At 38.0% G+C, this 13,160-nt stretch overlaps 1 protein-coding gene across 6 annotated transcripts in view; it reads right to left on the bottom strand.

Moving 5' to 3' along the window:
- Positions 1-2,509: 2,509 nt before the first annotated feature.
- The window catches only part of KLRD1 (killer cell lectin-like receptor subfamily D, member 1), an 11,675-nt gene continuing 1,024 nt past the window's right edge, over positions 2,510-13,160 (bottom strand). Inside the window, exons 2-8 of one of the 6 annotated variants that reach the window (XM_011983354.1) lie at positions 10,162-10,268; positions 8,764-8,856; positions 8,556-8,618; positions 6,348-6,499; positions 4,778-4,881; positions 3,863-3,963; positions 2,991-3,314 (exon numbers count right to left, since the gene is read on the bottom strand). In XM_011983354.1, the coding sequence (XP_011838744.1) occupies positions 3,280-3,314; positions 3,863-3,963; positions 4,778-4,881; positions 6,348-6,499; positions 8,556-8,618; positions 8,764-8,856; positions 10,162-10,168 (555 nt within the window). In that variant the 5' untranslated portion in view covers positions 10,169-10,268 and the 3' untranslated portion in view covers positions 2,991-3,279. Of the gene's footprint in view, positions 3,964-4,777; positions 4,885-6,347; positions 6,500-8,555; positions 8,619-8,763; positions 8,857-10,161; positions 10,623-13,160 lie in introns of those variants that run through there. The other 5 variants (XM_011983357.1, XM_011983356.1, XM_011983355.1 and 2 more) reach the window with 5 other exon arrangements.

Raw genomic sequence — 13,160 nt, 5'->3', positions numbered from 1 at the left:
TACAAGAGTCTAATCTTTGGCCCCAAATGATTTATGTCCCTCCCACATACAAAATCCACACCAACTGCTAAATCTCATCCCGTTACAATGTCAGCTCAAAGTCCAGAAATTTGTCACACCCAAATGTGAGTGAGACTCATCAGATGAAGTTCCTTAAGTTTAATTTCTTGAGTATAAGTTTTCTCCATCTGAAAGCTCGTGAAATTAACAATACTAGAGACATGCTTCCCTTATACGCTCAGCATCCAAAAGAACAAACTCTATAGACATCCTTGTTCAAAAGAGGGAGGGGCATGAGAATTACAAAGGAGGCACTGATGCATAATAATTTAAAATCTAGCCTAGCAAACGTTGGGACTCATTTCATTAGGACTCAGTCCTGTTTCTGCTATAAAATGACTCTTCACAACTCTTGGATCCACCTTACAGGCTCTTAGTTCTGTCCTTTGAATCATTCTTACTTTTTAATAAAAGGAAGCACTTCATTGTCATTTTTCTACTGACATAGTCATCTCAAAAATGTTTTGAGGTTTTCTATGAACTCTATTTGTAAAAACCACACACATAAATCTCTTCAATCTTTCTCTCTACCTGGAGCTTCTGCTGAGATACCTGAGGGACAATGCCCTAGGGCTTCCTAGAAGCCCTGTTATTTGACCTTTATAGATCCTTTGTCTGATTGAATTGAGGCACTACCTGTGTTCTTTCTATGACATTTTCAGGAAATTTTAGTCACACACACACCTTCTCCTTTAGAATCATGCTTTCCTCAGAGCACCCTAGATTGGACCTTTGCTCAGAATCTATTTCTCAATTTTAGCATTTTTGACATGCTAACACTTGAGAGTCCAGGAATCTCAAAACTATCAAGTTCTGACTTCTTTCGCTTAACAGCCCTTCCATTAGGTTATGTGTCTTCTATAGCATTGTAATGTAAGTAGTAGGAAGAAATCAGACAGTATCTTCAACACTCTGACTAGAAATCACTTTAGAGCATTCTCTTAATTCATTAAGTACATTTTCTACCTTCCACAATACTACAGACAAAAGTGTTGCTAAACTTTCTGGTACTAAATAGAAAGATTTTTACTTTCTCCAGTTTCTAATGTTTTCTCTTCCCTACTAGAAGCTTGTACTAGAAGGTTTCAGTCTTTCCTGTCCTTTTAGCCTCCATCCACTGCCTGTTTTCAAGCACTCCAAAATTTTAGTGTCTTTTTTTTTCCTTATAACGGTAACTTCATTCTGGGTACCAAAATATGTATTGCTTATCTATTGCTATGTGACACATTAATACTTAGTGACAGTTTCCAGAGGCTTCTCCAGCCCTGCAGAACTGTGAGTCAATTAAACCTCTTTATTTTATAAATTTCCCAGTCTTGGATATATCTTTATTAGCAGCATAAGAATGGACTAATACACTAATGTTGTGGGTGAGCAATGGCTATCTGGGCCCGTGGCATTGAGGTAAAATAATTTACCAAGACAGTTGTAGGTAAAGAAAGGCAGATTTATTAAAGAAAAGTAGGAAAATATGTTTCCAGGGAGGTAACAGGCAGCATCAGCAGAAGAAAAACTGACTGCAAAGAAACAAAGGCTTGCTGGAGATTTTATGGAATAGTGTTTATGCTGTGTGCTGCAGAGGGCTTTGTCCAGTACTGATAACGCTGAGGTTGCAGTGAGCTAACTTGCAGGTGTCTGGTGATAGGTTAGCACACGGCCCATATCCTGGACATGAAGAAAGGCAGACTCATAGCTTATCTGCTTTCTCTTTCTGCCTTCCCCTGCTCCCACCAGCCTAACTCCTTTTCCCTAATTCGAACTTCACAACTAATGGAGGAACCAATAATTAATGTATTGAGAAAAACAGAAAATAATTACTTGTCCTAGCATATGTGAATTAAGGAATCAAAAGGCAGTGTTTAAATTACATAAACTGGCCGGATATATTATGCCTGTAATTCCAGCACTTTGGGAGGCCAAGGTGGGCAGAACCCTTGAGCCCAACAGTTCGAGACCAGCCTGGGTAACAATGCGAAACCCCATCTCTACAAATGATACAAAAAATTAGCTAGGCATGATGGCTTGTACCTTAGTCCCAAGTACGCAGAAGGCTGAGGTGGGAGGATCACCTGAACCTGGGAAGTTGAAGCTGCAGTGAACCATGACTGCATCACTACACTACAGCCTGGGCTGTAGTGGGAATGAAACCGTGTCTCAAAATAATAATAATAATAAATAAATTAAATAAATGGCATAAACTATGAAGTAGCAATTGTAACATATTTTTAGGATTATGTGGGTACAGTAGGCATAACTCTAAAGTGGTTTCTAATTGTACACCAGTGGCCTAGTGTACACCTGCATAATCCCTTCCCCTTTAGTTTGAGTAGAATTTGGGATTATGATGGGATGTTACTCTGTGGTTAGAGTACACTAAATAACAAAGGTGAGGCAGTTTTTCAGATGCAATTAAGGTTCCAAATCCTTCCATCTTTTTTTTTTTTTTTTTGAGAGGAGTCTTGCTCTGTCGACCAGGCTGGAGTGCAGTGGTACAATCTCGGCTCACTGCAACCTCCGCCTCCCAGGTTCAAGAGATCCTCTCACCTCAGCCTCCCAAATAGCTGGGATTACAGGCACACACTACCATGCCCAGCTAATTTTTGTATTTTTAGTAGAGAGAGGGTTTCACCATGTTGGCCAAGCTGGTCTCAAACTCCTGACCTCAAGTGATCCACCCACCTTGGCCTCCCAAAGTGCTGGGATTACAGGCATAAACCACCGGACCCAGTCCAAATCCTTCCATCCTAAGTCAATCAAAATGAATTTTTTCATCACGAAAATGATGAAAATAGACCAGCTTCGATTCATAACAGAGAAAACCACTCTCAGTGTTAAAATCAATACAGAAGATAAAGCCTAATGAGAGGAGGTCAGGGAGATAGGAGAGTTGGTGCAAAAAAAAAAATTTATAATCGTTACATGCTTGCCTGTATTATTTTAAATTTTTTAATTAAAAATATATTATTTTGTAATCACATGGACAACAAATCCAAAACATTACAAATCTCCAGAAAGTGCAATGCATAAGCTCTCTTAGTTCAAATTAAACATTTGAAAGATACTACATTTCATCCTATATATTTTGTCAGTTAACTGAAGTGCATTTTTCCTAAATCAATCTTCATACAAGAATGTGAAGAGGGCCAGGGATGGTGGTTCACACCTGCGACCTTAGCACTTTGGGAATCCAAGGTGGCAGAATCCCTTGAGGCCAGGAGATCAAGACCAGCCTGGGCAACACAGTGAGACCTTGTCTTCAAAAAAAATTAAAAATTAGCTGGGCATAGTGGTGTGGAGCCTGTAGTCCTAGCCACTTGGGAGGCTGAATCAGGAGGATCACTTGAGCCCAGGAGTTGAGGTTGCAATGAGCTATGATCTTGCCACTGCACTCCAGCCTAGGCAAAGTGAGTTAAATTTTATTTTGTAAATTTTATTTGACGTGAATTAAATTTTATTGAAATTTGTGCTGAGAATTTGCAAGAATGTAAATAAAATTACATAAACGTGCAATAAAACGACATCGAATTTAACATTAAATAGATACATTAAATCAAAATACTCATAAAATTCTTCATATTAATTTTATAATTTCAAATGTAGATATACAAATTTCATCAATTTTAAAACACATTGTTTCACATCTATGACAATTGTGTAAGACACTGTTTGAAAACATTTTATAGACTCCAGAAGCAGACAATTAGTAACAATATAACAGGTAACTGTGTCATTATTAGTAATGTTGGGTCTTTACTCGCCACCTTCTCTGCCCCAAGAAAGGTTTAAATGAGCTGTTGCTTACAGATATAACGATTTTTAGTTTCACAGGATTCGTCTAAAGCATTTCCCTTTGAATTAAATGCTATGCAGTTCTTTGGTTTAAAAGTTTCAAAAGATGGAAATCTGTAATGAAGAAGAAAGTGTTAATATGCACAAAAAGAAGTGAGAATGTTCAGATAATTTTTCAATTAAATGATATAACTTTTAAAAGCATTTGAGTGAGATATTAACATATTGAGTCCTTTTTTTCTTTCAGTAACCACAATTTTCATGATTCTCTAGTGTAATGCTACAAAATACCCAGTTATTTTCTTACTAATCAATAGCATTGAGGCCAGGAGCTTTTCCTTGCTGTTTTTCTGTTGTCATTAATGGTTTAAATATGTGATATGCTTTTCTTCTATTTTATTTAAGATGTATTATCTGATCTAGTCTAGGAAAACAAACAAGAGCATAAACTTTGTCCCTGTGTCATGCTGCAAATCTCATGTTTATAAATGAAATGAGATTCAAAGAGTACACACATACAGAAAATGAGCCTACAGCATATAAAACATAAGACAATGCTGAGAATATTGGGATCTACCAGAATAGATAAAATAATAAATATATTACTTTTTCTGGACTGCCTCTGTGTATATGAGTATCTGTACATGCACATATAATTCCAAGGGCTTGTACTAAGGCAAAAACAATGTATATGTTAAAAGTTCTTTTATGGCCACAAATACACTAACTTTCATGTCACTTGAGCGTTAACTTGGATGTTCTAGGCAGATCTAAAATTGTTATTTTGTTGTACCTTTTCCTTTTCCTGTATTCTCATGCCCTAGACCAGGTTATTTCAGCTACAGTGCTCCTGGATGTTACCTTTACTAATCACATCTAAGGACACATTCGTAAAGAGCAAAAAAGGCCATGATCGCCAGAAACTTACAGATACTGGGAGAGTGCAGAGCCATTCTCCCACAGCCAGGCGGCGTGCTCCTCACTGTAAGAGAGTCCAATCCAGTAAAAATGTTGACTGGAGCTCATAAAATCCTGCTTCAGGTAAAAGACAATCACATTAATCTATTTTTAATCTACTCTGGGAATAACATATTTTGAGGGCAAGTCAGTGTTTACAATAAGATTCAGCCTGTCCATTACACAAACGGAAATTATTTTTAACTTCCTCTTTAAAAGGTATAGTCACATAACTCAGAGTTCTCATTTATCAGGCCCATTCATATATGGAGAAAAAATACTACAAAATCTCACTTCTTGAAGAATTAGAAACCTTATAAAGGGAGATAGAGTCTTTAGGGAACACTTTCTTCACGGGGGATCAATGATTAAATTTGATTCCAAAATAATGGTATGGTGAAGGATGAATCCCATGGGTATAATCTGCTCAACATATAATCAGCAAAGGTGCCGCGTACAGCAGGAGAATTTTTTCACTTTTTCTTAAGAATTGGGTAATTAGGGGCCGGGCACGGTGGCGCATGCCTGTAATCCCAGCACTTTGGGAGGCCAAGGCGGGAGGATCACGAGGTCAGGAAATCGAGACCATCTTGGCGTTATAGTGAAAACCCGTCTCTACTAAAAATACAAAAAAATTAGCCGGGCGTGGTGGCGGGCGCCTGTAGTCCCAGCTACTCAGGAGGCTGAGGCAGGAGAATGGCGTGAATCTGGGAGGTGGAGATTGCAGTGAGCCGAGATGGCGCCACCGCACTCCAGCCTGGGCGACAGAGCAAGACTTCTATAAAAAAAAAAAAAAAAAAAAAAAAAGAATTGGGTAATTAGGGCCAGGCGCAGGCTTGGTGGCTCATGCCTGTAATCCTAGCACTTTGGGAGGCCCAGGCGGGTGGATCACCCGAGGCTGGGAGTTCAAGACCAGCCTGGCCAACATGGCAAAACCCTGTCTCTACTAAAAATACAAAAAGTGTTAGGCCTGGTGGCGAGTGCCTGAAATCCCAGCTACTCAGGAGGCTGAGGCAGAAGAATCACTTGAACCCAGGAGGCGGAGGTTGCAGTGAGCCAAGATCGCACCAGTGTACTCCAGCCTGGGCAACAGAGTAAAGCTCTGTCTAAAAAAAAAGAATTCGGTACTTTTTCTTACCGTATTTTCCATGCTAGTTTATATCCTAGAAAGATGACAAAAAATACAAAATTATCAAAGAAATTATAAATTCAATTAAAAGAGCTAAAAATTACAGTCATGTAGTTGGTTCTTCAAATAAAATGGGTAAATGTAATGACCTATTATCTTCTTTGAATTCTTCCTGAAAAGTTTCTTTCACTTTATTTGGCACCTAGCTTGATTTGTATTCTCATGATACAAATCACTGAGGAATTTAATATAGATTTCACAATGACTACTTTAAGGTACACAGAACAGATAACTCAATTCCAATGTAACCGTCCACTTACTATGTGATTAATGACTTCAAGTATTTAACTTGTTCAGATAGTATATTTTTTCTAGATCAAAGAAAATGTAGAAAATCAGACTTAGCACATGCCAGCTCATCTCTGTTTTGAAGCTGAAGCAGACTGGATTTCTGAGAGGCGCAGAAATGCCTACTTTCGTTCCACGTTTTCTCTTCTCTGGAAATGAAGTAACAGTTGCATCCGTACCCAACCCATTTTTCGTGGCAAGAACAGCAGTCAGAGTCTGACAGAAAAGATAAAGCGTGACTAATGACACTGGAGACTAGACATTTCTTTCAATGCTATTTAATTATTCAAAAATTATTTGCTGTGTATTCTTTTAACATTCTTTCAGAATCTACTGTATACACCACACTTCAGGGGCTACTAATGTGAACTAATTAGACATGAACATGATGCTTTTTCCTCATGGAGATTATATTCTAAAGATAGAATCACAATTATATAATTTTCAATAATTTATTAACGATATTTAGTGATGATTTGGATAAGTGCAAAAAAATTAAGTATGTTAGGCCGGGCGCGGTGGCTCAAGCCTGTAATCTCAGCACTTTGGGAGGCTGAGACGGGCGGATCACGAGGTCAGGAGATCGAGACTATCCTGGCTAACCCAGTGAAACCCCGTCTCTACTAAAAAATTCCAAAAAACTAGCTGGGCGAGGTGGCGGGCGCCTGTAGTCCCAGCTACTTGGGAGGCTGAGGCAGGAGAATGGCGTAAACCCAGGAGGCGGAGCTTGCAGTGAGCTGAGATCCGGCCACTGCACTCCAGCCTGGGCGACAGAGCAAGACTAAAAAAAAAATTAAGTATGTTAAAACAGCATGTAGCAGAGTCTAAGATGAGGGCCAGTTACAAGAACCTTTTTTTGAGGAAGTGACCCAAAACTAAGTACTGTAGCATAAATAGGAGTTAATTAGATGAAAAAGATTTAAAGGAGGAAAACATTTTAGCATACTTTCTGAGTCAGAAAAGAATACGGTACATTTGGAGAATTTTGACATGTTTGGATATGTTATTTTTGAAAAGGGAATATAAATAAACCAATTATCTTGAGGCTTAATTATACATTTTATCAATAATAGTGTCTTCAACATTTGTTATCCACAGTAATAAAAAGCATGACACATCATAGGCACTCAAATCTTTGCCATATATGTGGTGCTGAAGATGTTGCACTATATTTTTATATTTTTTAATTGTTTTTGAGACAGAGTCTTGCTCTATTGCCCAAGCTGGAGTGCAGTGGCACCATCTCAGCTCACTGCAACCTCCACCTCCCAGGCTCAAGTGATTCTTGTGCCTCAGCCTCCTGAGTAACTGATACTACAGGTGCGTGCCTCCATGTCTGGCTAATTTTTGTATTTTTAGTACAGACGGGGTTGGCCCGTCTCAAACTTCTGACCTCAAGTAATATGCCTATCTCAGCCTCCCAAACTGCTGGGCTTACAGGCGTGAGCCACTGTGCCTGGCCAAGATGTTGCACTGTAAATGAAGCACTATATAATCACAGATGATGGTGAGACAACTTGGGGCGCATTCTGAAAAAAATATATTCAGAAAATCGGGGCCGGGTGCAGTGGCTCTGCCGGGTACAGTGGCTCATGCCTATAATCCCAACACTTTGGAAGCCCAGGCAGGTGGATGACCTGAGGTCAGGAGTTCGAGACCAGCCTGCCAACATGGCGAAACCCCGACTCTGCTAATAACACAAAAATTAGCGGGGCATGGTGGCGGGCACATGTAGTCCCAGCTACTCGGGAGGCTGAGGCAGGAGAATGGCGTAAACCCGGGAGGCGGAGCTTGCAGTGAGCTGAGATCCGGCCACTGCACTCCAGCCTGGGCGACAGAGCAAGACTTCGTCTCAAAAAAAAAAAAAAAAGAAATCTGTGCACTGTATTCTGGATTATAGAAGGAGCAAAAGGAAAAGTAATGAGATGCAAAAGTATAGGTTATAAGCAAATTCAGGCAGGTAATAAGGATTAACTGTAACATTTCCTGTGGTTTATTTTTTGTTTCTTATTTATGAGCACTCATATAGGAAACATATCTTTCATTTCAGGCTACTATTTTCCTGATTAGTTAAATGTACAAATGATACACATTCAATGTAATTTAATCATTTTTACATTAGATTGAGTAATGTAAAATGAGACTATCCTACACTGGTAGGCAAATTTCTATTACTACATATAATATTCCATCATGACTTTCTGTGTGAAAAACAAGAAACTGCTTGTGTAATCCCTTATCAATGCTAAGTTTTCCAAAAAATGTGACCTACCTTTCTGGAGTTCTATGTTGGGTCCTGGAGTATATGCTGGCTCAACCCTCAGTTTAGTAAAAGCTGTAAGACATGTTTAAAAATTTGTTTAATTAGGTATGGGTTTACGAAATAATAAAATATTACACATTAGTAAGATGAAGCCTTTATTATTAAATGATGTCATCACAGTTTTGATTTTTATGGAGACTTGCTTAGAAAAACTTACAATTTTTCAACAGAATTCCCAACGTAGCCATCAACGAAAGGCATATTATCCCTAAGGTCCCAGAAATTAACCTCCACAGAGTGGTCTTAAACACTGTAGAGAAAGACAGACAGAGTAATGACTTAAAGAGCAAACACAGGAGCTGAGTTCTTAAAAGTAGAAACTAGTGAGGGAGAATCCACAACATTCTTTCATTTGATAATGGAGTCATCTTGCCAATAAAACACTGAAGACTTTCCAATCAGGACTTCACCCAATACCAACATTTTTATGTGATGTATCTTATTCTTCAGGAAGATTATTCAAACATTTTCTTCTCTACCAGCTCTGTCACAGTAAAGTGAGTTTACCATTTATGTTTTAAATTGGCAGAGATGCTTAAAGAGCTGGAGGAATAAGATGTTAACGGGTACCACGTTGTGTTTTATGGACTTACCTAACAGACATTTATTTTTATTCTCTCAACAAAATCACAGGATAGATAGTATGATTCTCACTACATAGATGAGAAAACATAAGGTCCAATAATGATGTTATTTTCTCAAGGTATCAAAGCGAGTAAGTATCCAAGTCAGAAATCAAATGAAAGTGTGTCTAGCTCAAGAATCTTTCATTTAACATAGTCTACCATTGTCACAATAATACTAGTGAGAGTATGTCCCCTCCTCATCTCAATGCAGGTTTTGCTCTGATAAATGTCTAGCTGCTCATGGGTTCGTAGAGGTATTATAGGGAAAAGAAGACATAGGAACGTTCTGGACTTGGTGTGATAACTGATAACGACAAATATATGGGTAACACTTTGGAGGCCTGGCTTCATTTCACAGTACATTGAACATACATGAATAATCTTTTTTCCCCAAGAACATTACGTTTGTTCATACCCAAAATTACTTGCTTCTAGGCTTTTCACCTAAAACAGTTCCACATTAGGAGATTCTAACATGGACACACTCTCAAAGAGTGATGTTGTCATGAACAACAGTACAATGTGTCAAACTGTTCATTTGTGTAATTTTTGGATGTCACGACATAAATAGTAAATTTAAAACTTTTCAGCATTGTGTCATTAATATTTGGCATTTTCTATTGCTATGCTAGAATACTGTTGCTCACAATTCAACTAGGCTAAAGTTCAGTTCTCATTCAGAATTTAAAGGTAGACCTGTCAGAAGTCATTCTTTAAACCTGTGAGAAAAACTTCCTGAAATCATGTCGAAGTTACACAATGAAGAATCAGGAAAATAAAATGAACATGGAAAGTGCTAACGCATGAAAATCCTAAAAACATCCACTGTTAATCATGTCCTTTTCTCTTAAAGCATTACCCCAAAATTAGCCAATCCAAGAAATAGCTTTTCTGGTTATTTTTAATTTAGTGACTGAAATCACACATACCTGCCATGAGAAATTATGTTCCAAGAGCGAAGTAGAGAAGGCACGATGTGTACTTTTTCAGATAGAACAGCGTTGAATTGTTGGAGCTGAGCTGGTGATTAAAGAATCTGAAAGTTGAGTATGAAGAAATTTAGCCAAAAAAGAGAATGAAAAATTGTGCATTTAAATGATGTTCTTGAATCATCTATTGGTGAGACATGTATTTTAGTGTGAATAAGAAGCAGTAGAATCACAAGCCTCTAAAGTGTTCCAGGAACCACAACACAGGAAATTCTCACAGTACTTCTGTAATATTAACACTTTGGCAAGGACTAAAGAAGGTGAGAGGAGGTGAGAGGGAGTTTTGTTGCTGTTTTGTTTTTTATTGTTTGAAAATCAAATTCATTTTAAAGAGTTATCTGGAACATGAAGGAAATGATGGTCAAACCAAAGGTAAATTTACTTAGTATAACAAAATTACTCATGAAATTTTCCTTTTTAAATAACAATAAACATTTATTACTTACCTTGTGCTTTACACAAATTAAAGCGCTTGGCATATGTTAGCTCATTTATTTCTGTAAATGCCTTGATAGTAAAGATATATAAATATTCTCAATCTGTCAATGAGAAAACTGAGGCATACAGAGCGAAGTAATTTGCCCAAGGTCACATAAATTGGGATGTCCATTTCTCACTCTTTTCTTCTGATCTCTACCTAATTATCCTGGCCATGACAGGCAAAGTTCAAAAAGGTAGAACTGGATGGGTTTCCCACTTGAATGCCTCATTCATGTTAGCCTTAAAAGCTTTTTTCAACACCTCAATTTTCATTTTCTTAAAGTTCTTTAAGCATGACTTCAGCTTCTTTATTTTCCTTATTTTTACTGATACATTATTATATTGTTTAGTGTGTTATCTACTTCAGATACTATACTGATACTTCAATATACACTTTTTTGTCTACAGAAGAGTAACCTTGTTAATGGGAATATCAAATGTGGAACAGGTCAAATTTTCAATGTGGAAGAGATTGGCTATAATAAGAATCTTGAAAGGAGAGATTTTGATCCATGATGTAGTATCTGGAAATACAATCTACCATGCATCCCCATACAAAAGCAGACACTCAAATAAACGTTTTGTGTATTATATTTTGTATACTGTTTATGTTCAAGCATTATAACATTACTATAGATAAACCTTTTTGTAAAAGATGGGCTTTCAACCAACAACAGAAAAAAATGAAGAAAAAAGACTACTTTGATTTCTCAGTTTTTATGAAGTCTAAACTTTCCATCTTTTCAGTTTGCATTGTGTGCATAGAGCTGCTTTCATTGCACCACCAAATTTGTTGGGCTATAACTCCTCAGTGAGGAATATAAGCATAAAATCTACTTCATCCAGATGATATGCAAATCTCAATTGAAGTGATTTATTTAAAAATCCTTTGCTTACTTGAAATCTATTCATTTTTAGTTTTAGTGTTAGAAAAAGCTGATCTAGAAGAAACCTATCTGATATTGATTATTTTCCCCCCATGTAAAATTGCCTTAAAATATTGGAGATTAGGGGTTTGCTTTTAGTTTTTCTCTTGAGACAGTATAAATTTATGACAGAATGTGCAATAGGGATTATTACTACATTTTCAGTACTAAGAGAAACACCTTTATTTGGAAGTTATTCTAAGTTTTTAGAACCATGTTTGGTGAGAATACACCCATCAATCATTGTCCTTTTTTTTCATCTCAGTTCACTGACTTAGAAATAAAAATCCAACAAATGCAAGTTTACTCCAAGAACTCCAGGCTTAAATATTTAAGATACCTAAACACACACATACACACACACACACACAGAGTAAAAAAAAAAAGTGTGTGTGTGTATGTGTGTGTTTAGGTATCTTATATATATATATATCATATATATATACACACACACACACACACACCTCCTTCTTTTAACTCTTTCTGAGCTGCCAACTCTGATTGTTCTTTTTTCTTCTTCTTCTTCTTCTTTTTTTTTTTTTTTTTTTTTGAGATGGAGTCTGGCTCTGTCTCCCAGGCTGGAGTGCAGTGGCACGATCTCTGCTCACTGCAAGCCCCGCCTCCCAGCTTCACGCCATTCTCCCGCCTCAGTCTCCGAGTAGCTGGGGCTACAGGCGCCTGGCTAATTTTTTGTATTTTTTGTATTTTTTTTTTTTTTTTAAGTAGAGACGGGGTTTCACCGTGTTAGCCAGGAAGGTCTCGATCTCCTGACCTCGTGATCCTCCTGCCTCGGCCTCCCAAAGTGCTGAGATTACAGGCGTGAGCCACTGCGCCCGGTCTCTGTTCTTTTTATTTATTTTTGTACGTAGGCAGGTGAATGGTTTCCATGTACTGTATCTCTCCCACTCATTTCCACTTTTTCCTGAGACCTGAGGTTATCATTGCCTCGCTTTTGTCCCTTGGAATATTTGGGGAACTATGGCCAACTAGTTATCGGTATAGCTGTATCTATGGGCTCTTTTTTCTTCAGTAACTGCTGAAAGCCTTGCTGCTCTCAGACATGCTAATCCGGAAGTGCTGAATAATCATCACCAGAATGGGCCTCGACAAATGAATCTTGTGATTTGCTGTATAGTCTAGCAGTCTCAGCCCTAAAGTCAGGTAATTCTGAATACTGTGTTTTGCCCCATTTCCCAGAATTACTCTATAGTGTTATGCTCTAGTCACCACCTCTAGAAGCTGGATTAAGAAAATAACCTTTATTGTGTTCCACCTTCCCTTTCCTATGGCACTTCCTTTCCTACCTTTATTCCATACACAATTCCAAATAGTTTCCACTCAAAGTATTCTCTGGATGTGCTGCCGAGAGAACCCAGACTAAATTCCGCTGACATATCCAGCTTCACTTATATAAATTTGCTTTTGAAAAGTTAGGTATCCTGGCCGGGCGCGGTTGCTCAAGCCTGTAATCCCAGCACTTTGGGAGGCCGAGACGGGCGGATCACGAGGTCAGGAGATCGAGACCATCCTGGC

The sequence above is a fragment of the Mandrillus leucophaeus genome, unplaced genomic scaffold, assembly GCF_000951045.1.
Source record: "Mandrillus leucophaeus isolate KB7577 unplaced genomic scaffold, Mleu.le_1.0 Scaffold249, whole genome shotgun sequence".
Taxonomy (NCBI): domain Eukaryota; kingdom Metazoa; phylum Chordata; class Mammalia; order Primates; family Cercopithecidae; genus Mandrillus; species Mandrillus leucophaeus.
The sequence above is the reverse complement of the archived record's forward strand: the minus strand, read 5'-3'. Positions and strand labels throughout refer to the sequence as shown.